Source organism: Taeniopygia guttata, chromosome 5 (genome assembly GCF_048771995.1).
Source record: "Taeniopygia guttata chromosome 5, bTaeGut7.mat, whole genome shotgun sequence".
NCBI lineage: Eukaryota > Metazoa > Chordata > Aves > Passeriformes > Estrildidae > Taeniopygia > Taeniopygia guttata.
The window spans coordinates 47,559,110-47,581,687 of NC_133030.1; the positions used below are offsets into that span (position 1 = coordinate 47,559,110).

At 38.4% G+C, this 22,578-nt stretch overlaps 1 protein-coding gene across 3 annotated transcripts in view; it reads left to right on the plus strand.

Moving 5' to 3' along the window:
* Nucleotides 1-8,598: 8,598 nt before the first annotated feature.
* Nucleotides 8,599-22,578, plus strand: part of TTC8 (tetratricopeptide repeat domain 8) — a 37,421-nt gene continuing 23,441 nt past the window's right edge. For 2 of the 3 annotated variants that reach the window (XM_030274828.4, XM_030274829.4), the window contains exons 1-6: nucleotides 8,600-8,835; nucleotides 16,125-16,154; nucleotides 17,906-18,026; nucleotides 20,538-20,601; nucleotides 20,748-20,907; nucleotides 21,664-21,753. In XM_030274828.4, the coding sequence (XP_030130688.4) occupies nucleotides 8,728-8,835; nucleotides 16,125-16,154; nucleotides 17,906-18,026; nucleotides 20,538-20,601; nucleotides 20,748-20,907; nucleotides 21,664-21,753 (573 nt within the window). In that variant the 5' untranslated portion in view covers nucleotides 8,600-8,727. Of the gene's footprint in view, nucleotides 8,836-16,124; nucleotides 16,155-17,905; nucleotides 18,027-20,537; nucleotides 20,602-20,747; nucleotides 20,908-21,663; nucleotides 21,754-22,578 lie in introns of all 3 variants that reach the window. The other variant, XM_030274830.4, reaches the window with a different exon arrangement.

The window sequence follows — 22,578 nt, forward strand, 5'->3', positions numbered from 1 at the left end:
CTGGAGCAAGGAGCTGTTCCATAGCAGGGGGCTGTTCTTGAGTGGGGGGCTGTTCTGGAGCAGGGAGCCATTCCGGAGCAGGAGGCTGTTCTTCAGTAGGGGGCTGTTCTGGAGCAGGGAGCCGCACTGGAGCAGGGGGTTGTTCTTGAGTAGGGGCCTGTTCTGGAGCAGGGGGCTGTTCTTGAGTAGGGGCCTGTTCTGGAGCAGGGGGCTGTTCTTGATTAGGGGGCTGTTCTGGAGCAGGGAGCCGCTCTGGAGCAGGGGGCTGTTCTGGAGCAGGGAGCCGCTCTGGAGCAGGGGGCTGTTCTGGAGCAGGGGGCTGTCCTGGAGCAGGGGGCTGTTCTGGAGCAGGGAGCCACTCTGGAGCAGGGGCTGTTCTGGAGCAGGGAGCCGCTCTGGAGCAGGGGGCTGTTCTTGATTAGGGGGCTGTTCTGGAGCAGGGAGCCGCTCTGGAGCAGGGAGCCGCTCTGGAGCAGGGGGCTGTTCTTGATTAGGGGGCTGTTCTGGAGCAGGGAGCCGCTCTGGAGCAGGGAGCCGCTCTGGAGCAGGGGGCTGTTCTTGATTAGGGGGCTGTTCTGGAGCAGGGAGCCGCTCTGGAGCAGGGAGCCGCTCTGGAGCAGGGAGCATCCCCCTCTCGCTCGCCGCAGCCCGGGACGCGCGGCCGAGCCTGGCGGGACGGGCACGGCGCTGTCCAAGGTGCTGATCGTGGCTGGCAGAACATACGCGGCCGTCAGCGTTCACAGGGAAAGGAAATTTCAGAGATTGCACAGAATATTCTGCGTTGGAAGGGACACACAAGGGTCATCGAGTCCAGCTCTTATATGGATGGTCCATACAGGGTTTAAGCCCACGACCTTGGCGTAAGCAACACTATGGTCTGACGGCTGAGCCAATGGCAGGGTCAGGTATACCTTACTGCCACTATGGCTGTAGTGGGAAACAAATTACCTTTCAGATGAACAAGACATTTTATGTTCTTCCAGCAAGGTATTTCACAAGAGTTTGGCTGTTTTGCCTTAGCTGCCTGTGGTAGGTTTTATATCTTTCCTACTATGTTCTATATATTCCTACATATACATCACTGCAAATCATGTTTCATTAGTATACAGGGACACGGGTACATCACACAGTTCATACAGCGACACAGGTACATCACCTCCTTAAATGAAATACCATAAATGGCATTTTTATGTCTCACAGTGCATACCTATAAGGAAACATACTTCTTAGCATATTGCAAATATATTTCCAATGTATCTCATGTTGTGCTAAATGCAACAAGGCTTAGAGAAGTGATTTCTTAAACAAATGCTCTTGGAACAGCTAATTCCAGAGCACACAAGATGAGGGATTATTCTCTGTTAAATCCTAAGTAATACACAGTAGCTTGTTCAAGTAGTAATTATATACTATGAAAGCGATGAACAACAGTGACAACATTAATTTCAGCATTCTTCAGGATTAAAAGGTCCCAGTCTATTATGGGAACACAATGTCTGAAAATAATATTTTGCAAAACTAAGAAACCTACTTAAGAGAGCGTAATAAGAATTGCCTGCTACCATTTAACAGCACTGAGGCAAACATGCAGGATCACAAAGGCCTGTTTGAAGTTGAGGAAAAAAGACAGCATTGCAAAATCCAACACTAGGTGAGTTAATTCTCCTTCAGAAAATGAAAGTTCAATTAGGTATTTTATACCATGTCAGCAATATACTAGATGTAAATGAATATATTTTTTAAATAACTAAGATACTTTATTAAGTTAACAACAGAAATTTTTTGTAAGAGTAACATTAGAAACAAGAAGGCTTGACATAATCAGTAGGTCTACTGCATATCAAAAAGCAAAGGAATGAATTAAGGATAAGAAAATGGCACAGAAAAAGTTAGTAATTTCTTCACGTCTCATCTCAACACAGAAGAGTCTGGGAAATACAGGACAGGAGCACGTACAGGGTATAGTCACATAAGGAGGATTCTTTATAACAAGGTGTTGGAAAATGATGAGCTAAAGAGCATTAAGCCATGAGTACATTATACTGTACTTCCAAAAATTCTGACAATTTAAAAATGGTATAGCTGACATGCTTTGAAGAGAAACATGCAACTTCTTTTTAAAATCATGCGCTATGTCAAAGCATCATCCAATTCTGTAACCATTTTAAAAACAAGTTCTATTATAAATTTGGTAACTACAAATCCATATTTTATTTTGGTACTGATTGATGAACTCTACTTAATGGTTGACATTAAAATATAATAATTATATGTGTATAAAATTAAATATTACAGACATTATTTTTTTTCTCTTTCTGCAAGTTAAATTACACCTTGATAATTATAGGAATTGTATTAATTTGGTACACATTCGTGCTAGGCACTGGAAGAAACAGGCAACCTATTGAAAATACAATGAACATATCACAATACAGACAGCAACCAAGGCCACAATACATTTATTCACAGAAAATTAATTTAGAAATGTCATTAGGTAATGATTTCCCAACTTAGGTGTGGCATAGGGATGAATAAGATAAAAACATTATTGAAATTAAATTAACCCATAATTAATATAGAAAGCAATAATTTCTGGGCATTTGGAAGTGATGCAGGTTTATACCTGTTTTAAATCCTTTCTTTACAACCCCAAAATGTATTGTTAATCTTGTTTGGAGAATGAATCAAAATTTCAGCTAGATGATGATAATCACTAGGTTAAAACTGTGAGGTCAAGCTGACTTCCTTTTACACAGTAGTTGACAAGGTTTTCAAAATACAGTGCACAGCACTGACTTTGCAAAAGGTCTCAAAAAGACTAGCTGTCAAAAGGAATAATGAAATATCTTAGCCATAAGTCTATATAGTATCGACATAGCATCAACATACAATACTGCAGGTTTGTCAAATACAACATAATTTGCCATAAATGATACAAATTTTCAGAAGAACTGAAGGAAACAAAATATTTAAACATTAAATAAAGTAACAGTGTTAACACTTGTAATGACAAAAATCTTAAAAAGTAACATAATACTATTAAGCAGTGGAATGCAGACCTTGAATCAATTAATTTCATACTACGAGATTTAACTAAGTTCTGGAACAGATCAGTTAAGGACTGGAATAGTCACACTGCACTTCAGTCAGTCTGCCAACTGAAGTAAAGTAAGCCTACTTTTAGGACAGAAAATAGTTCTTTTCAAGTGCTTCCAATTCTAAAAGAAAACAGGGGCCATAAATTGCTACATGACATAATTTTCTAGCATAACCCATTGTGCACAAGCCTATATAAAGGCTTTATAAAACAGCCACTCCTCATAAAAGTCCACTCACCCTCAAAATAGATCTTTTCCCCACATTTTTGTTCTAAAAATGTTAAATAATAAAACAGACTAAGACTCCTAAAAGGAAGAAAGTAGATTTGTAGGGCACCTACATTTTTTTTTTTTTCGTGGGAGCTAACAGGTATATAACAAATGATGATGCTGGAATGGCTTTGTAATTAATACAGTAGGCTCAGCAACGGGAGATCTGTTTTCTCTCCCTATTGCGTTTATATATACAGATATGTATGGCCAAAACTATTTATATCAAGATTTCCAGGTATGACTGCTAACTTAGTGTTATTACCAGGTTTCCTACTTTGATATTTAGGATCCACTGCAAATAAGTGTGTTAGTCTAACTGTTCTAAACTTGAAAAGGAAGAAAAATAGTAAAGTCCAAGTATTTTTAAGCTCCACATCCAGTCATCATTGGATCCTTTGCAATTTTTTGCAACCCCTCTTTCAATGAAAATAACATGCCAGCCTTTTTCATAGGCCATTGTTTGGGTTTTTATAGCTGCATTGATTTCTTCTAGTGTTATGAACACCAATCTATATTCAGCACAGCATACAGAGCATCTGCATCAAACAAGAAATAGTGCCTCATATGAAGCACTACAGATAAAAAAAAGTTAATAATCTCACTTGGAAAGCATCCCATTCATCCTGTACACTGAAGGAGGTGTGGGTGTGATTTCAAAGACTGGGTTTGGTCAATGCATAAATAACAGAGGACAGGCATAAAGTCCTATGAAGGAATGTTGATGTATAGGACATGAACATTATTGCTGCCTCATTTCTGTTGTCAGCTGCTGGCTGGTCCCTTTCCAGCTAGACCATGGTGACCATGATTACAATATCATGTATGGTAAGAACGAAACAGCAGAATTCTTATTTATGATTGCAATAATTGCTATTGATGCATGTTGTTGTCTTGGCTGGTCACAGAATGAAACCTCAGGCTGTTACTACAAATTACTTTCCTGGACAGTGAATCCATGCATCAGAACAAAACTCTACTCTTAATGCAATTTCATTTGCTTGACATCTCCTAATTTTTTTTACAGTCAGCAAGAAATAGGTTCTACAAGCAAATATGTGAAATCAGCTTCAGATGTCAGAGTCCTGTCTGAAAATAGCACATATAGAGGGAACTTCATTTTTGTGCCCTTCTGCAACATCTGTGTGCCTTCCCTGGGTATGGCCTGATCTGTAATCCCATTTAGGTTCCTTCAAAGAACAAAAAACAAAACCTGCTCTATGCTCTGTTGTTCTCAATTCCAGATACCAAAGGTATGAGATTCAGCAGAATGAATCTTTTTTGCATGTCAACCTTCAATATGCCAATTCTTGCTCAAAGGTGAGCAAGACACTTCCAGCTGAGGCAATCTGCAGATAGACGTGTCACAACTTCAATATTCGTTTTCAAGCCCTTGTTAATTGCATTGAGCTGCAAACTACATCTTTATCCTGAAATCTTATATCTCAAGAGATGAATAACTGACAGAAGCAGTAGCCTGCATCTAAATGAGTTAGCTACTAAGGGATATAGGACATTTCTCCTCAGAGCTGCCAAAGAAATTTTAAGATATCAACAGAATTTTAGGACCTATTTTTAGGTTCTATTTCTGGTTTTACTGTAAGAATGTGCATTCATGAGGAGAGATAAGGCTGACTATTAGCATTCCTTATTCAGGAAATAAGTATGATTGATTGGTGCACAGAAGACTCCCATGGGAGACTTACAGTCATGGGAAACAAAGTCAGCCTATATTTTTAAAATGAAAGGTATATTAAATGTTGATGGGTCCTGTCCTACTCTCTTCTGTACATACTTTATAAGAAGCTAATTCATGTATCTCATGATACATGAGATACATTTAAACTCAGAGTTTAAGTATTAAAGAGACTGGCAAAGAAAAGTTATAAAAACATCTGGAAAATGCAAAGCATTTTAGGCATCTCAATCATTTATTCTGGAGGAGTGTAGAAAGATGAAAAACATTAGACATCTATCCATTCAGAGCCAGTATTCAGTATCAGTTTAAAGTGCCCCTTTCAGCAAAAAGGAAAAAAACCAACTCAAATAAAAGGTGAAAATGTGAAGCAGATTTATATCTCTAAGCAACATTTAATTGTGACAAGGTATTGAACAGTTAATTGAAACATGACTAAAATCCAGTACACAGTTATAGCTGTCACAAAGCCTGTTTTTAAAAAAGCAATTATACAAACCCATGTGTTTTCTGAATAAAGATAAATAATTCATTCTGTTCAGTACGGCTCCCTGATATTTTTATCTATAAATAACTATAGTGAGAGTTTGTATTGCAGCCTATCTCAGGGACAACTAGTTTTCAAATTAAGAATAAATAATAGAAGAGGAACTGACCCTCACTTCTGAATTTTTTGTTCTTGGCTCAAATAAATGAAGCTGAGGTTCAAATTACCTATGTGACAGTGATACCATCACAATACTCAAGCTGTAAATAAAGCAGCACCATTTATTTCCTGTCCATGCACAGAGGATGACAATAGTCACTCACAACAACCCAGCTAAGGTCAGGTCACCTCTAATACCATGAATGTGCATACTCATACAAGACAAGCACATGACTTTTCTTTAATAAACCCTGGTGAGTTGTGTAGCTCTGTCACCTACTTATCATTGTCCCAATATAGCACTGACTCAATAAACATGGAGGAATTCATTATAGTTGGAGAACATTTGACTACTATGATCAATTAAGCATTTTTATCTAAGGTAATGGAAAGGACTAATCACCAGACTACAAAACTTTTGGTAAAAAAATGCAGACAAGCCTATATTGCACTAAAGCCAGGCAAATTCCATCTTTCATAATATCACATGATCAGAGACTACTTGTAACATTTTGCATGGCAAAATGGTTTTTTCCACCTAGAGAATGTCTCCCAGGATGCTGCTACTACCAAATCCTGATTATTTTTTTTCTGTCAGTGTTAAACAGAAAAGTTCTTCTCCTAAAATCAGGTACATCTCAGATGTAATTCCCTAAATTAATTTTGTTGAACTTCCCACAAAATTAATTTTCCTCATTTTGAGAAGGTGGGTGAAAGAAGTGGAAAGAAATAAAGCATATTCAAAATAATTATTTTTCCACATTCTACACACAAGTATGCAAAAAAAATTCTTTAACATTGAGATTTAAGCACTACTAATGGTACTAAAAACAACCACTGATTTCCCATAAGCCACTGAAAAGCTATCTTGTGATAGATAACACTTCCAGCCACATGGCAAACCTGTGCTGGAGCAGGCTTCTTGCAGGACCTGTGGCCTCATGGAGAAAGAAGCCCATGCTGGAACAGGTTCACTTGTGACTCCATGGGAGGCCCACACTGGAGCAGCCTGTTCCAGAAGGACCTGAATATAATTCCTGGCTGTTTATCTTCCATGCAATTACACTAGAGAGGGACTGACATACAGGGCTCTACAAAGCACACAAAGACAGTCACAGACACTCTCTCTGTTGTGTTCCAAAACTTTAGTATATTAGAGAAGTGGAATGTAGCCACACACAGAGATTAATATTTGGAGAAAATACTGGTTAAAGGTTCAAATTTGGGGATTTCAATGATCAATAGATATGAGAACCCCCATATTAGAAAGCTCAAATATCAAACAGTATTACCAGTGAAAAAGACTTCAGAGATGATATTCATAGGATGACCTGTGTGCCAAATTTTCTGGCTTCATATATCATGTACAAACTGAAAAAAACCTCCTTCTCTGCAACCAAACAGAGAACAAAAACCCTTTGCAGAGGGTGGTTGGAAAGAAGGAAAATTGGTTTTCCTGTCATTTTGCAGCACTGCAAAATCTCATTGTACAAATCTGAAGATGCATCTTGATCTAATTGCTACCATAGCACAACATTAGTTCAGCTTGATCACTCAGTGCAATGAATATCCCTAACTTGCTGCAGAACCAGAACCATCTTCCCCTTTTTGCTGAGAAGCTACATGGCAGTATCCATGTGACTTCGGAAGACTGTGACCTTTCCACAGGCTCACAGCTTGCTTTGAGCAGCCACCTGCTTCCTTCGAGCATCCTCTGCTCCCCTGCGGTCCTCCACGGGCTGCAGGGGCACTGCTGCCTCACCATGCTCTGCCCCACAGGCTGCAGGATCTCTGCTCTGGTGCCTGGAGCACTGCTTCCCCTTCTTCTTTACTGACCTTGATGCCTTCTCAGTTGTTTCACATATTCTCAGTCCTGTCTTGAGCTGCAGTTGTGGAGGCTTTTTCTCCTCTTTTTAAATTGTTATCCCAGAGGTGCTACCATCATTGGCCTTGGTCAACTGGACATAGGGGAAGCTTCCATCAGCTTGTCACAGAAGCCACTCATATGGGCTCTCACCCAAAGCCTTGCCATGCAAACCTAATAGTCTTGTGCACTGTTCAAGGGACAACCAAAGCAAAGCTGTCAGTAACTTCTACTTCAGTCCAAGCCACTTAGTCGCATATTTGAATAAGTGATAATATTGGGACTGCCACTTCCGCTTCTCCATCTTTATACCTGACATTGGTCTTGCTAGCCTAGGTATTAATTTCATGCATCTTGGACAAATTGGTAGTTTAGGTGAGACAAAAGCAATAAAACTAGAATGATCTCTTTAAATGGCAACAATATGATTTTTGCAATATTATTAGTGTTCATCCCTCAAAGATTTTCACATCACAAATGCTGTTACTGCTCCAAGCATCCCTAGGCATTTTTTCTTTTACTTCAGATGATGGTTGCAATCACCATTTTATAGTACATATAACCTAGGAGCAATTGTATTCTAACATTTAGATCTCTAAATATCTCAGTCTGATTATTTCCCTGCAAAAACGAATGAACTAAAGGAACTAATAGAGTCTGCAAGCCTGAAAAGTGTTGTTAACAGCAGTCTGTACTTTTCTCAACCGGGGCTCCATGGCCCTTAAGGACATTTTACCCAAATATGGATTAGTGGACTATATTATTCTTGTTTAGGCATTTATTCTAATTCCTCTAGATAACAGGACAGAAAATGACAACAGGAACAGAACAGTGGGGTTAATGCAAGTCTGCTGATCCCAGTACTACAGCCCAAACTCTGCTTTCAGTCACCAACGTAATAAGGCCCCGAGAAGCGCTGGCAGGGAGGGCTCGGCCAAGAGCGGGGCCGCGGCTCCGTGCCCGGTTCCCAGGGCAGCTGCCGGCCCCGGAGGCCGCCCCGAGCCACCGCCCCCGCGGCCCCGGCGCTCCGCCCCGGCCGGCCGAGGCGGGGCCCGGCGGCTCCGCGGCAGCAGCGCCGCGGCCCCGCTCGGCGGCAACGCGGCGGGAGGCGCCGGGGCCCGGCCGGAGCTCCAGCGGGGCTCCCGCCGGCGAGATGGGGCTGGAGCCGCTGTTCCAGGCCTGGAGCTACTTCAGGCGGAGGAAGTTCCGGGAGTGCGCGGATGTCTGCTCGCAGCTGCTGGAGGGGCCGCCCGGCGAGCAGGTAGCGGGGCCGGGCCGCGGGGGCGGCGGCGGCGAGGGGCGGCACGGCCGCGTCCCGGCTGCCTCAGCCCCGCGGGACCCCGCCGCGCTGCTGCGGCCGCCGGGGGGGCCGGGGCCAGCCCGGCAGCGAGCGCTGGGCCGCGCCGAGCTCCCGCAGCGGGAGGCCGGGCAGCGCCGCCTCCCCGAGCTCCCCGGGCCCGGAGGCGGTGGCCCGAGCTGCGGCTCCGCCCCGGACACGCCCCGGGGGAGCCCCGGCCCCGGGCTGGGAACGGGCAGCGGTGCCGCGGTACTGCCGGAGCGCTGCCCTGACAGCCGCGGGGCCGGGCTCTTCGCAACGGGAACTTTAACGCACACAAGATTTTGCGGAGTTAAAGGGAGAAAAGCTGAGATGAAAAGTCAGGTCTGCTAGGGATATTCTTGTGGATTTTATACTGATGTGTAGATATCATACCTGCTGTATGGACCAAATCACATAAAGTTAAGAGATATCCATTTTAGCTCAGCTCACCTATGAGCCCTGCCTTGGAACAGGAGGCATTTGTATACCTCTCTCTGCTCTTTTTCCAGCTGCAGGGTCTCTGGAAACGTAGGTCATGTTTCTCAGTACCCACGTATTTTCCAGCCCTTCTGTAAGAGCAAAGGATCTGAGAAAGTTGTTTCTGGATTAATGTTTACAAGCATGTAAACATTTTTTTTATGCCGTATTTTAAAAACAGTAATTGAACAGACTTCATCTTAAACACTGTACAGTCAATTTGTAAGTCTCAAAGCATCCTATAGACATATGTTTTAAGAATCCTGAACACAGTTCTTTTTATCACACAGGACAAGTCTTTAAAGAAAGCTGCATGGTCACACAATAATGTAAATATAAAGCACAGTAAATGTTTGAGCTGATTTAGGATAGATATTTAAAAGATTATTTTTTAATGTTTTATACTGTAAGGCACTACCAAGGAGCCATCAGCAGAGACATTTTTAGTGGAGAAAGTATTTGAAGAACATTATTCCTGAACCTTAAATGAGACTCAGTATTAGTTCCATGCTAGTGCTGTATTATTTTTATGTATTTACATTATTGGGTCTTATATATGTGATCTTTGCATATGGAAGGACAATATTTGATTTGTGAAAGAAACTCTTGAAACAGCACAGATAACAGTACATAAAAGTTGTAAAGATCAAAATGTTTCTGTTGGTCCTAATTTATAAAGTTTTTAATGAGTAAAACATTTTTCATTCTATAATCTCAACATGGTAATGTAAATACAACTGCATTTCTTCTCTGTGCTTAAGCTCAAGTATAAAATGGTATTGCTGTACTTGTCACCTCCAAACTTCTGCTGGGCTAGTAAGGAATAGAAGATGTATGAGGCTGAGAAAAAATGCTTAGGAGGAAATTAACAAAACAGCAGTGAGAGGATGTAGTTGGATAAGGCCTTGAGCAACCTGGTATGGTGAGAGTGTGTCCCTGTCAATGCCAAGGGCAGGGTGGAACTAGATGAACTTAAAGGTCCATTTCAAATCCTTCACATTCTGGGATTCTCTGATGTAGATCCTAATTGGTTTTCCTTCTTCCAAATATAGATCACACACGGTGAACCATTTAAGTACATAAATTAAATTGTTTTCTTAAACAAAGTACACATTTTCTTTAGAGAACAAGGACCTTATATACCAGCAATATGAGAATTTTTCCAAATTCTGTACTAAGTTGAGACAAACAATTGATTACCTAATTTAATCTTTGAAATGTTCACACCAGCCTATAAGTTTCACCTTTTATAAGAATGAAAGAGGAAAAACAGTTAAGATAATTTCCTTTAAGAAGTGATGGAGGGTGGGGTTGTGAACATTGTCTATACCAGATCGAATCATAAGCTCTTGTCTTACATCAAGTCTCTGAGGATCAAGTTAAAGTTTCATCACTGTTTTGGAGAAACTTTCAGGCCACAGTTGCATGCAAATGACTGGACTATGTAATTTCAGTATGTTCAGTTCAGAACTGTGTTCCTATTCACAGTTCTGTGTGAAAAAGGTGCTCTTCAGCAGCAGCACATTTCAAACCTACCAGAAAGTTCAGATGGAAGACAGGCAAATTTCAAATAAGATTAGTGTGGTTCTTGCCTTATATAATCTTCTTGAGGAATCCTTATTAAGAGCTCATTTTAAGCAGGAATGAATGATTTCTAGAAGTATTTGAAAGTCTATCTTTTTGTGATTGGGAAATATCAGTCTTTCTCTATAATGTTTAAAAATGCATGGCAGATGTTTCAGTCTTTGAAAGGATTTCATACAGCAATGTTCAAGTAAAGTTTGCAGACACAGAGTGGATTTTATAAGTATACTCTATATAAGTATTTAATGTAGGGAGTAACAATTTAGAGATTTTCTTAAAGAATAAGTGGAAAGATGATAAATAAATGGAAATTCAGCATGTTTGACTTTGATTTCTGGTATCTCTGTTACTTTTGAAATGGCATGTTAATGAAATCAGTACCTAAATATTTTGATTGAACTTTAATTCTGTCATCTTCAGCCACCTACCAGAAAATGGTGCTGTTTTCCATCTGTGTCAATTACATTAGTAGTATTTTAATATAAGCTGGCAAATTATCTAAAATGAAGTATGCATCATTTTTGGTACCTAACCCAGTAAGTGTGGTTTTTAATGCTTAAAAACCACATAGAAATTCTAGCAGATTTATTGGCCAGACTCTTAATTGTAGCACTTCTGCAAATCAAACCCAAGATATGTCATGTTGAGCACCAGGAAAGCAGACAGACAAATGACAACACTTGCAGAAAGTTTGGATTAAGTGAGCTGCTGTGCAGCATGAGGAATACTCAGTGGCTTTAATCACTGTGCCATCTGTTCTTATCCTCTTGTCCCATATTCTGCTAAGCATGTGCTTCCCAACCTCTGCAACCAGAGAAAGAGGGATCTTGTAGGAGCAGTAGCCTCTGACAGTGAATTACTGTTAAGGAACTCAGTTCTTTGAACAGCATGCATTAGGATATAATTTAAGCTACAGGAGCTGGTGTCCTTTAAACACATGCACAGGCTGAGTTAAACAGTGAGTCTTACAGGTCAGAACTTCATGCTCAGGGAACTGGCCTTCTACTTTCTAAAACATGTAGTGTAACAGCAGGGAAGTAAAGGAAGTGACTAACATTGCCCAGCTGGAGAGTGTTTTCATGCCTGAAAGAGATGTCCTTTCCTGTGTGAAAGCCTGCACTTTTTTCCCAGCTTGTCTGCTAAGTGATAGCACCACTCGTGCTCCATTGCATCTGCAGCACTGTCCTAAAGCTATGGGCTGCTGAAACCAGCTTTTACAATAGCCTTAGAAGTAGCTGCATTTTTGCCACCACACTTAAAATTGTAGTAAGGAATTTTCTTGACCAGTATATCTTGACCTATGTCTTGATTTACCACTCCCTGTACATACAGGTTAGTATTCAGGATATGTTTGTATCACAAATACAATTACAAGAAGTTCTCCTTTAAGAACATGGCAAAAGATGATATAAAGATATTAAAAATAAGTTTCCTGATGATCCAGTCAATTGTCACATGTGCATACATTTAAAGGCTATCTTAATTGGTGCAGAACTCTCTTTGAACCCTGTCACCAGATGCAGTAAGCCCTAGGAGGTTTTTAAAGTACTTTGTTGACCTTTTAGCAAACTAGGCATGAATCAGATATTTTCCTACATAGTAGTATCAAATACTGTGCCATTATAAATCTTGAATTCTTAAAGATCACAACAACAAAATTGAAATGTTTTAAAATCAGTGAAGTTTTCCTGAAGAGTTCTTAAAAAATAACATTGTGATAGAAGAATAATTACCTGCTACTGGGTTACATCTTGTGGAAGATTGAATTTTTTTTTCTATAAAATATCCTGTGCATTTCTTCATTTAAGAATTAGAAATATAAATGGTATTGGTGGAATTCACTTCTGTGTTATCTCAGGATAAATAAAAACTGTATTTTGTGTGACTGGCATTTGGTCATAGAAATACATAAAATACTGGTTTTCAGTTTAATTATTTCCTATTGTAAGCAAACAGCCCTTGTCTTCTGTGTTGATAGTAATAGCATGACCTAGAGGAAATACAATCCAGGACTGTCTCTGTTGATCATCCTGATGAGTCACCTAATCTGATTATTCTTTGTGTTCCATATGTAGGATTCAAGGCAATAAACAGAACCCATGTAGAGGCCTGCTCTGGTTTAACAATAGAAAAAAAATTGCCTCATATAATTAATAGACATATAGTGGATGTTCTTCCTTTAACTTTATTACTAGTCTTCTATGAGGATTTGCTTTTGTTCATTCATCCTTCCTTTTCCCATGTTGAACTTCCAGCTGCTATAATTTGCAAACTTGTTTTTGTACGGTCATAATAAAGTTATCATGGTTATGTTTATGGGCATTGAAGTTGATTTGGAAAAGCATCTTCAACTGAAATCACTTACTGATGCAAGAGACTGTAAATTTATGCATTAAAATAGTGACACTTAGAGTGAAGTCATTGTCCCTGGGTAAAGGTTTGGGTTTTTTTTTTCTGTGTTTCTGCTCTTAATAATTTGAAGAGCATTTTCAGAATATAATGATTTTAATATTTTGCATGTATTAAATTGTACTCACCTAAAACTAATTGTAGAGTGAAACCTTATTATAAAAAGGTATATAATATATTCCCTCTTCCAGGCTTCAAGCACCAAAAACTTAATTTTTCTAAGTATTTTTGGTGTTCAAATAAACTGACTTTGCATTTTAATATTAAAGTGCCCTCAGTGGATTTAGGGATCTGGATTAAATAGTTCCTTCATTGGTTTTACAATCTTTTGACTTTCAAGGGAGCTTTATATGTGTAAATGAATAATAAATTTGAGCTTTTGTTTTGAGAGACAAGCTTACAGGGCAATGCTATTTGTTAATCCTCTCAAAGAACTGTTTATTTGAAATGTAGTTCCTGTGGATTACTTGCATGTGTAGCAACTGCTGGATCCACCCATGTTAAACTATTCTAATGTAATTTTTGTTATTTCATATTTTTGTTTAATCTGAGGATCCTGTTACATGCTTGAGAGTTATTTAAAATCTAAAGTTATTTCTTGTCAAAAACTGAAACAATTTATTAATATGTATGAACATTGAATACTCTGACCTACAGTTATGAGAGTGCAATGGTTTTAGTATTATTGACCAATTCTACTTTATTGCCAAAATCACTAGCAATGTAATTTCTTAATTTTATAGTAATATAAGTGCTCCTACATAAGCAAATTTGTCTGATTTTTAAATTATTTTTTAAGGTAATGAACAGTGCCTAAAGATACACATCTGTAACATCAAGGTGTTTTTGTATTAGTGTTGACATAATATTCCTAACTAGTCCTCATTAGTTACTGTAGCACATATGGTATAGAAGACTGCCTACTGTTTCTAAAACCATCTTCATATGTGAAATACTCAGACACAATGGGGTGAACAAAATGTAAGCTGAAATAGCTCAATGTCCTTTATTACTTAGAAAGCTTTTAGAAAACAACTGCTATACATAAAAGAATTGCAGTAGTTCATTTAATCATGCAACTGAAATGCAAAACCAGTTTCAGTGCCTTAGTCAGGCCCAGGTACATCACAGTAAACTGGGATTAATTCCTGAATTAATGTTTAGTTCCATAGAATACTCAATGTGTAAGATGTGTTATGCATTCTAATATCAGTGAACGACTTTTTGGCTCCAAATGCAATCCTTTAAAGGCCACAATTCCACACTACAGAAGGAAGATGTTCTTCACCTGTATTCCAGGTCCCTGCTGTCATAGAAAGTAAAAGGTAAAAAGTAAAAAGGTAAATTAAGTAAAAAGGTTCAAATTGGAAGTAGACCATGTCTTGTACTACAGAGGGGTGATCTTGACATTGCCATTCTCCTGGTGGAAAAGAAGCCAGCTCTGTGTCTTGGTTGCAAAGCAAGCCAATAGCAGGGCAGTGCCTGAGCTGGGAAAAGACTTTGGTGTGATCTAATAGCAGCCTTCTAATACATATAAGGAGGTTATCAAGAAAATGGAGCCAGGGACCATTTACAATGATGCAGGGAAGTGAAGGAGGCTTTGGCTTGGTGTGAACAAAAACATTTCTCTATAGGGATAGTCAGCAGTGGAACAGGTTGCCCAGTGTCACTGTGCAGCCTCCATCCTTGCAAGTCTTCAAGATCCAATTGGACAAGACTTTGAGCAACCTCAACTGACCTCATAGCTGCCCTTGCTTTGCAGGCTTTGGACTAGAGACCTTCAGAAGTCCCTTTATAGTCTGAATTACTTTCGGATTGTATATTCAGTCCGAGATAGTTGGTTTAACTGTGATAGATTTACACAATACCAGATATGCAAGAAATTTTTCACTACCTCTAGGAGCAGAAATGATCTGACACTACAAAAGACTAACAATGATTTAGAGAAAGTAACATCTGTCTCCCACCTTCCTGGTCTAAAGCTGAAGTAATACATTCAGAAAAACTCATCCCCAGTCCCTGGAAGTGAAGGATAGTTTAAATATTATGTAACCATGATAATTACACATTAGTTGGTGATAAACCTACATTTTTCCTGTCAGTATTTACTCAATTTTACCAGAAGTTTTCAGGTAGATGCAAGTTCCAGCTTTTTCACTTACAGTAAACTTAGTCTGGTAGCTATTTTGGTTTTTATGGGTAGTGCAACAGGCTGTTAATTTGACATTTATTCCACTTGCAATAATACCGTCCAAGTGCAGTGAATACATCATTTTCATCACAAAAGTACCATGAGAAAGTGACAAAATTTTCTTTTGTCTTCTTGAGTGGTATCATTGTGATCACCAGCAGCAGCTAAAAAAAGTGTGCAAAAATGGATTTTATTAAGTAGGCATTCTTAAAACCATGGTGTGATAATCTGGTTAATTTTTAGGAGATGTGCATTCCAAGTTAATTTTCTTTTAATCTATCATTTTTCAGCTTCAGAATGCTTGCATGTTAATCTAAGATTTGGCTAGATTCAGCAGAAGCAAAAAAGCAAAGGTATCAGAAAGATACACATACTGCAAATTTACTTTCATTGTGCAAAACATTGATTAGCTTCATAATGTGTGAAAGTTGAGATAATGTAATAAAATGAAAATTTGTATCAGAGAGAAAATGTTTGTGCAAAATGAGGTCATCACAGAGTATAAATACACTTGTGTTGTTTTTATTATTTGGCATTTCCATTCCTTAGTTTCTATTTTCTCTCTTTTCAGGAGCTTGATTCTGAATACACCGTGTTTCAGGTAAAGTTCTTTCCATAAATACAATTATTAGTTGCAATCATTGGGAATTGGAAAAAATTTCTGATACACTGAATAATACTTTTGTAGTTAAGTCCTCAATAGCTTTGGGGGTTTTTTTTGGTTTTTTTGTTTTGTTTTGGTTTTTTTTTTTTTTTTTGTTTTTTGGTTTTTTTGTTATTGGTAAGGCATTACTTTTGATAAGAGGAAGATTTTTGATACTTTGAACAGGCAGCTTTTATATGTAATAGAATTTTATTTCTCTCATATTTTTTCTATATCTTTTTTCAGCAGTTCAGTGCTTTCTAAAAGCTGAATTTAATCTACCTTGAACTGAATGACCTTCATCTGCAGATGAGATTAGGAAGAAAACAACATGTATTCACAGACAGAACAGTGTTTGTGCTCTTAGGGCTCACTTTCATGTTTTATTTAATGCATGTAATGGTGGGCTCTTACCTGTGCTCTTCCTGCTCTTGCAGCTCAGGCTCACTGCCTACCTTGTGCAGAGTCTAGAGGCCTTGTAGGTGTATCATGATGATTTGCATAAGTGATGGAAGACTGAGAGTAATTAATTAAATTTCCCTCTGCCCACATTAGCTCTCAGTTATTGCAATAGCAAGAATAGTATTGGGCAGGTGATGGCATCTTTTGGCTCCAGCCCACAGTCAGAAGAGAGTAAATGCAATGTAAAATGGCATCTTTCAATACAGCTCCATAAGATTATGCAGATCATCCTGCTGAATTCCCTTTTCTTCATTCTTGAACAAAAATTTCTAATTGTGGTTGAATCAGCTGACTGAAGTCCTTCTGCTTGGAAGAAAGTACTTTTTAAAAGAATAGTTAAATATTTCAGCATCTTTAAATGCACTTTCTTTTTGATTGACACAGGTTTGCATAGAAGTATAAGGGAAATCTAGAGGAAAAGGCAGGGTTAATGAAAAGTATCTCATTAAATGATTACTTAAATTATTAAATAAGCCTGAGTTTCAGATCTTCTCATACCTTTACTTAAGGAACAAACGTTTCCATGTGTTTGACCTTTATTTCTATTCAGATAGTTTGTTTCTATTTTGAAAGGTCTTCTTAGCCAATATTAAATATGCTTTTCCACCAGATTGCTGTACTCCATGTTAGAAAGGAAGCAAATCTAATTATTTTGGCAGTGATCTTTAGTCTGGAAAATTTATGATTAGCTGTTCAATATCTGATGGAAGATCAAGGATTGGTCTTGTGACTTCCTATATCATGCCAGTTCTATGAGTATATTACAAGCATATCAAATTATTAAAGTGGTTGGACCTGCACTTTGTTGGTATTTCTATATGGCTGCTACTGATTTTTCCTGTTTTCTTTTTTCTCCTCACTGATTAGGTGTCTTCACAGTCTACACAAAGCTTGTCACATAGGCTAGAGTTATGCTTGCCTTTCCACACTGCTCAGATTATCCTCCAAGACATACAATGTAGTAATTTGTCAGTTCAGGTCACTAAAATGGATTCCAATCCTCTCATAATCTGAAATGCCTGGGGTATATATTTATACAGTGTTTTACAGCTTATGATTTGAACAAAGGACTTAGTCCCCTTTTATGCCTCCATCAGGCAGATGGATATACTCAGCTGTTTGAAGTCAATACCTTATTCAAGCCTAGTAAAGCTGTGAAGTGAATAATAAAGAAATGATAAAATTGCTGAATAGATTATTTACTTAGTGTCTTGAAGATATTTTACTTTTGACTTACCCTTATTCAGGCTGCCTGGAATCTGAAAACACGAGCTTTGACAGAAATGGTGTATGTGGATGAAATTGATATGGATCAAGAAGGAATCGCAGAGATGATTCTGGATGAAAATGCCATTGCTCAAGTTGCACGTAAGATTGACTTTCAGTTAAATACATTGACTAAACAAGAGCTCTTTTGGCCATCTCTTATGTCATCTAGAATAGTACAAACTGAGGTGACCTGATACAGCATTTAGTATTGGTAAAAAAAGCGGTTTAGACTGTTTCATAGTTGCATGGCAGTGTTGAGATCCATCATGTATTCTTGATGTAGTTCTTAGGCCTGTCAGATGAGCGTTCAGACCATGCTCAATTGTGTTTTGTCAGCTTTTCTTCTACATTTGAGGAAATGTAGTGAGCATACAAGTGGTCACTTGCTTTTTCCATCACTATGTTGATTTCTTTTGCTCCTTTCTGGCTTCTTTAGGCATTGTGGGAAACTAGAGAAAAAAAATCTGACCTCAGTGTACTGTGAATTTTATCCATATGCCTGTAGTGTAGACAACAATCAGATACCACCTTTTAGCATCATGTCCTGCAAAAATTATCTGAATGGATTTTCTTTCTGCTTTTCTCTGCTTCATTTTTCTCTTCCTTCACAGAGCAGTTCTTCAGCTCTGCCATTGTTTCTTCTATGCAATTATTTTTCAGCTTCATCAATTCCCTTCCAAGTGGACAATACTTAGTTGTCTTCTACTACATTTTTGCAGTATTTCTAGTTTTCTCTGTTTCTTTAGTACAGTTCACATGGAAATTTTTATGTAACTTATTAAGTGTGGCTCTCAACCACATACCATGTCGAGGAATTCAAGGGAAGAACTGGACATAGACCAGAACTGATACTTGAAGTGTTAAAAGCTTTTCTTGTCTGTATAGGCAATTGCGTATCTATCTTCTTACATTTTTTAAGATTTTCATTACATGCTTGGCCACAAGTCAAGCAGTATTGGAGATGTGTTTGTGTATTGTGATCAACTAATTATAGATATCTGTCTTAAAACACAGTTGTAATAAAATCTGGAGTTTAATTTGATTTTGTGCCCCCTGTGGTAGAGATTATCTTCCAAGAAAAACAAATTGATTAATACTATTTAGAAATAAGGCATTCTGGAAAAATATATTCATACTATGTTGAAACTGAAAAAAAGATGACTTTCTGCACAGTGTGTCACAGATTTCAAAACCAAAGAAAATTATTACACTAGTGTAGCCTGCACTTCTGAATCATTGAGATAAGACTTTGCTATTTGTGCTTCAAATTTGCTAGGTGTGCCTGAGCTAGTATATAATTTTTCAGAAAGTGTAAGAACTTTTCAAAGATAGAGAACCCCCTGCAGTCTTTTGTAAATTATTACATTTAATAGATTTTATCAGTGTACCATATCTTTAGTGGGAATTATCAACTATAACTCCACCTGTTGCTTCTTTGTGAACATTTTGTGTCTGATACAAAGTTATTTTCAAAGGTAGGTTTCCAAAGTAAGTAGTTAAATCTGTCATTAAATCATCCGGATATCTTTTCTTTGATAAGCTAAACAATATTATCATTCTGAGCTGTATCTTTTAATTTTTGAGTCGAGTCTTGAAACTTTTTTCTTAAGCCTTTCTAGTTATCCACTTGTCTTTTGTAGTGAGCACACTAGACAACAGTCATGCAGAAAACGTGTTTTTCTTCTACACCTTGATTTTACTTTCTTTATACATCTGAGGTGTTCTAATGTTACACTCTTGCATAAAATGTAAGCGCAGAAATCGAGCGCAAGCACAACAGAGTCAGTGGTGTCTAGGGACAGGACCAGAGGCAGTGGGTACAAACTTAAACTCAGGAGACTCCACAGCAGAGAATGTGGAGTCTGCCTCCTTAGACCTATCCAGAAACCACTTACACAGGGTCCTGGGCTACTGGCTTCATGTGTCCTTGCGTGAGCATTGTTGTACCATATGACCAGGAATTAGTAATTCTTAATGGTCCACTGTCAAAACAGAAATATGTGAAAAGGGGAACCCTTCATCAGTTCACCTGGGTTCAAGCTGGTTCAGTGTTTTCATTGGTGGCCTTTGGATATGGATGAGTTCACACTTGACAGTGCTCTAAATTGTAGGTGGGGAGCTTACCAGGGTCTAGTATCATCAGATAACATTCTCCATCTACTCTGTAGGTGAAGGTTTAGATTTGCTTACTCAAGTCTGGGTGCCAGATAGAAAATAGACCAAGTTAGCCTGGTGTCATTGTTTCTACATTTAGCACTGGTGTCATTGTTTCTACATTTAGCACTATGTGGTGTTTCTAAGATGTTCTTGAAAATTGTTTTGGTCAATCCCAGTAGGCATCCACATAGGCACTTGTTCATTTCCTCCAGGTGAGATAGAGAAGAGAATGGAGAGAGTGAAAGAATGAAAACCAATATTCAGGTTTCTTTCAAGAGTCTATCAAATTATTAGTAGTAGAACACAATATTTGGGATTTGTCTTCTTTGTCCCCTCAGTCTGAGTAAAGAAATTTCTGGTTTAATGTTTATTGTAAAACACAATCATATTTCAAGTCCTCTGGACAAGGGAGTAATATCTCAAAGTGAAGTGAGGAATTATTTTATTTTGTAGGACCAGGAACATCTTTGAAACTTCCTGGAACTAGCCAAGGTGGAGGACCCAGCCCAGCTGTTAGGTATGTGATAGTTTATTTTTTAAAATGTGACAAGTTGAAAATGAACAAATCATAAACTTCTGAAAATGAAATGCTTTGGGTATAACTGTTTAAATTCTATCAATAAATACCTCCTAATGTAAGGATAATGTACTTAACATCTTCAGGCCCGTGACTCAATCAGGAAGACCTATTACAGGGTTTGTGAGACCCAGCACGCAGGGTGGACGGCCGAGCACCATGGAACAGGCGATAAGAACGCCTCGAACAGCTCTCACAGCTCGTCCCATCACCAGTGCTTCTGGGGGATATGTCAGGCCCGGCACGGTGAGTTGCTTGCCTCTCTTCCCAGAATGCAAGATTTCTTGGTCACAGGACCTGGCACTCTGGCACTGTAGTTTAAAAGCTTCATCTAAACTCAAGTTTGAAGGATGCGAGTACTTTTGATTTTTAATTCTTTTCAAAATAGAGTTTGAAAATATAACTTCCTGTGCATTTGCTAGTCCGGTTATATAAAAAAATGTACAAAAAATGTACAAAAAAATTCTCAAATTCATCAGCATTCATATAAATTCCAAATTCACAGGCTCCTTGAGACAAGTTTTTATTAATGGAAGACCGTGTAAAGACTGTGATGTGATAAGCATCTACTACAAATGATAAGTATCAGTGTCTGTCACTTTGAAAGATAAGAATAATAGTCTATACTAATTTATCCTGTTCTATTGGCAAAATTAATAAACTGCAAGGAGCATGAGTATGTAATACATATTAAAATCATATTAATGGCAAAATGTGTCATCCTCTCACTATTGCAGCTAAAAACTAATCTTCCTAAGTATTTATTGAAGATTTTTTTGGTTATGTATCCCAACTTATGAGCTACGTGCTTAGGCACTGTATGGAAATAGTGGGGAGAGACAGAAGAGAAAAAGGAAGAGTCGGCACTGCTCAGTAGAGTAGTGAATCTACAAATGTTTTGTTTGGAATTTTGGTAGTTTTTTGTATACTAATGATATTCTGAAAATCTTCAGGAATAGTGTAAGGATCTTCCCACTTAAAAAACTTCTTTTTCCCACTCAGGCTTCCCTGATAACAAATCCAGATGGCCCTTTCATAAATCTGTCTCGATTGAATTTAACAAAATATGCTCAGAAACCCAAACTGGCAAAGGTATGTAACAATTTTAGTTAGTGTTGTGATATCTTTTTCTTGTTTCCTGGTGTCATTCTGATGTACGTGGGATTGGGGATAAAAACAATGGTGAATAGTGGTTTAGATATTAACTTCAGAAAAATAGTGTGTTACTCACCTTTTGACAGTGTTTACCAAACTTGAAATTGAAGCTATATCCAAAGAGGTGAAAGTATAACCTAGCAAAAACATTTGTATAGGAAAAAATGTTCTACAGGTTAATAGTTTTGAGCTGTGCATCTAGGAGTGATGAAGGGCAACTAAAATTAAAAAAAAAATAAGCCAAGAGCAAAAAATCAGCAGAACCTTCCTTAATGTCTGGAAATGTGGCTCCGTGTAGAAATAGATGGCAATCCTGGCCTAAAAATATTCACAATGTTTGGATTTTTTCTTTGCTTTTATGGCATGAGTTAACACTTTTTGTGTTAAAAGGTACCATTTATTTGTTCAGAATATTTCTTCATTTTCAGTTTAGATCATATGACTGGCAGTCAGTGAAACTATCTGACAATAGAACAGGATTTTGCAGGTTATCTACCCAACTTACAGCTTTCAGCTCCAAGTGGCAAGGAGCTGAAAGTTGTGAGAAGATTTATCTTGTCTTTCAGTTTAATCTTTCCCCAGCACAACCAGTTAGCTGTATGGTTGAACATGTTTTTCTGTGCATAGTGTATTCATAAAAGCCAGCTGTTCAACTGAGGCCAACAGCTCATTTTGCACAACGTATCAAGCAATTATCTCTAGGGAGCACAAGGTATCAAACACACTCTAGGGAGATGTATTTGCCTCTCAGCCTAAAGGTGG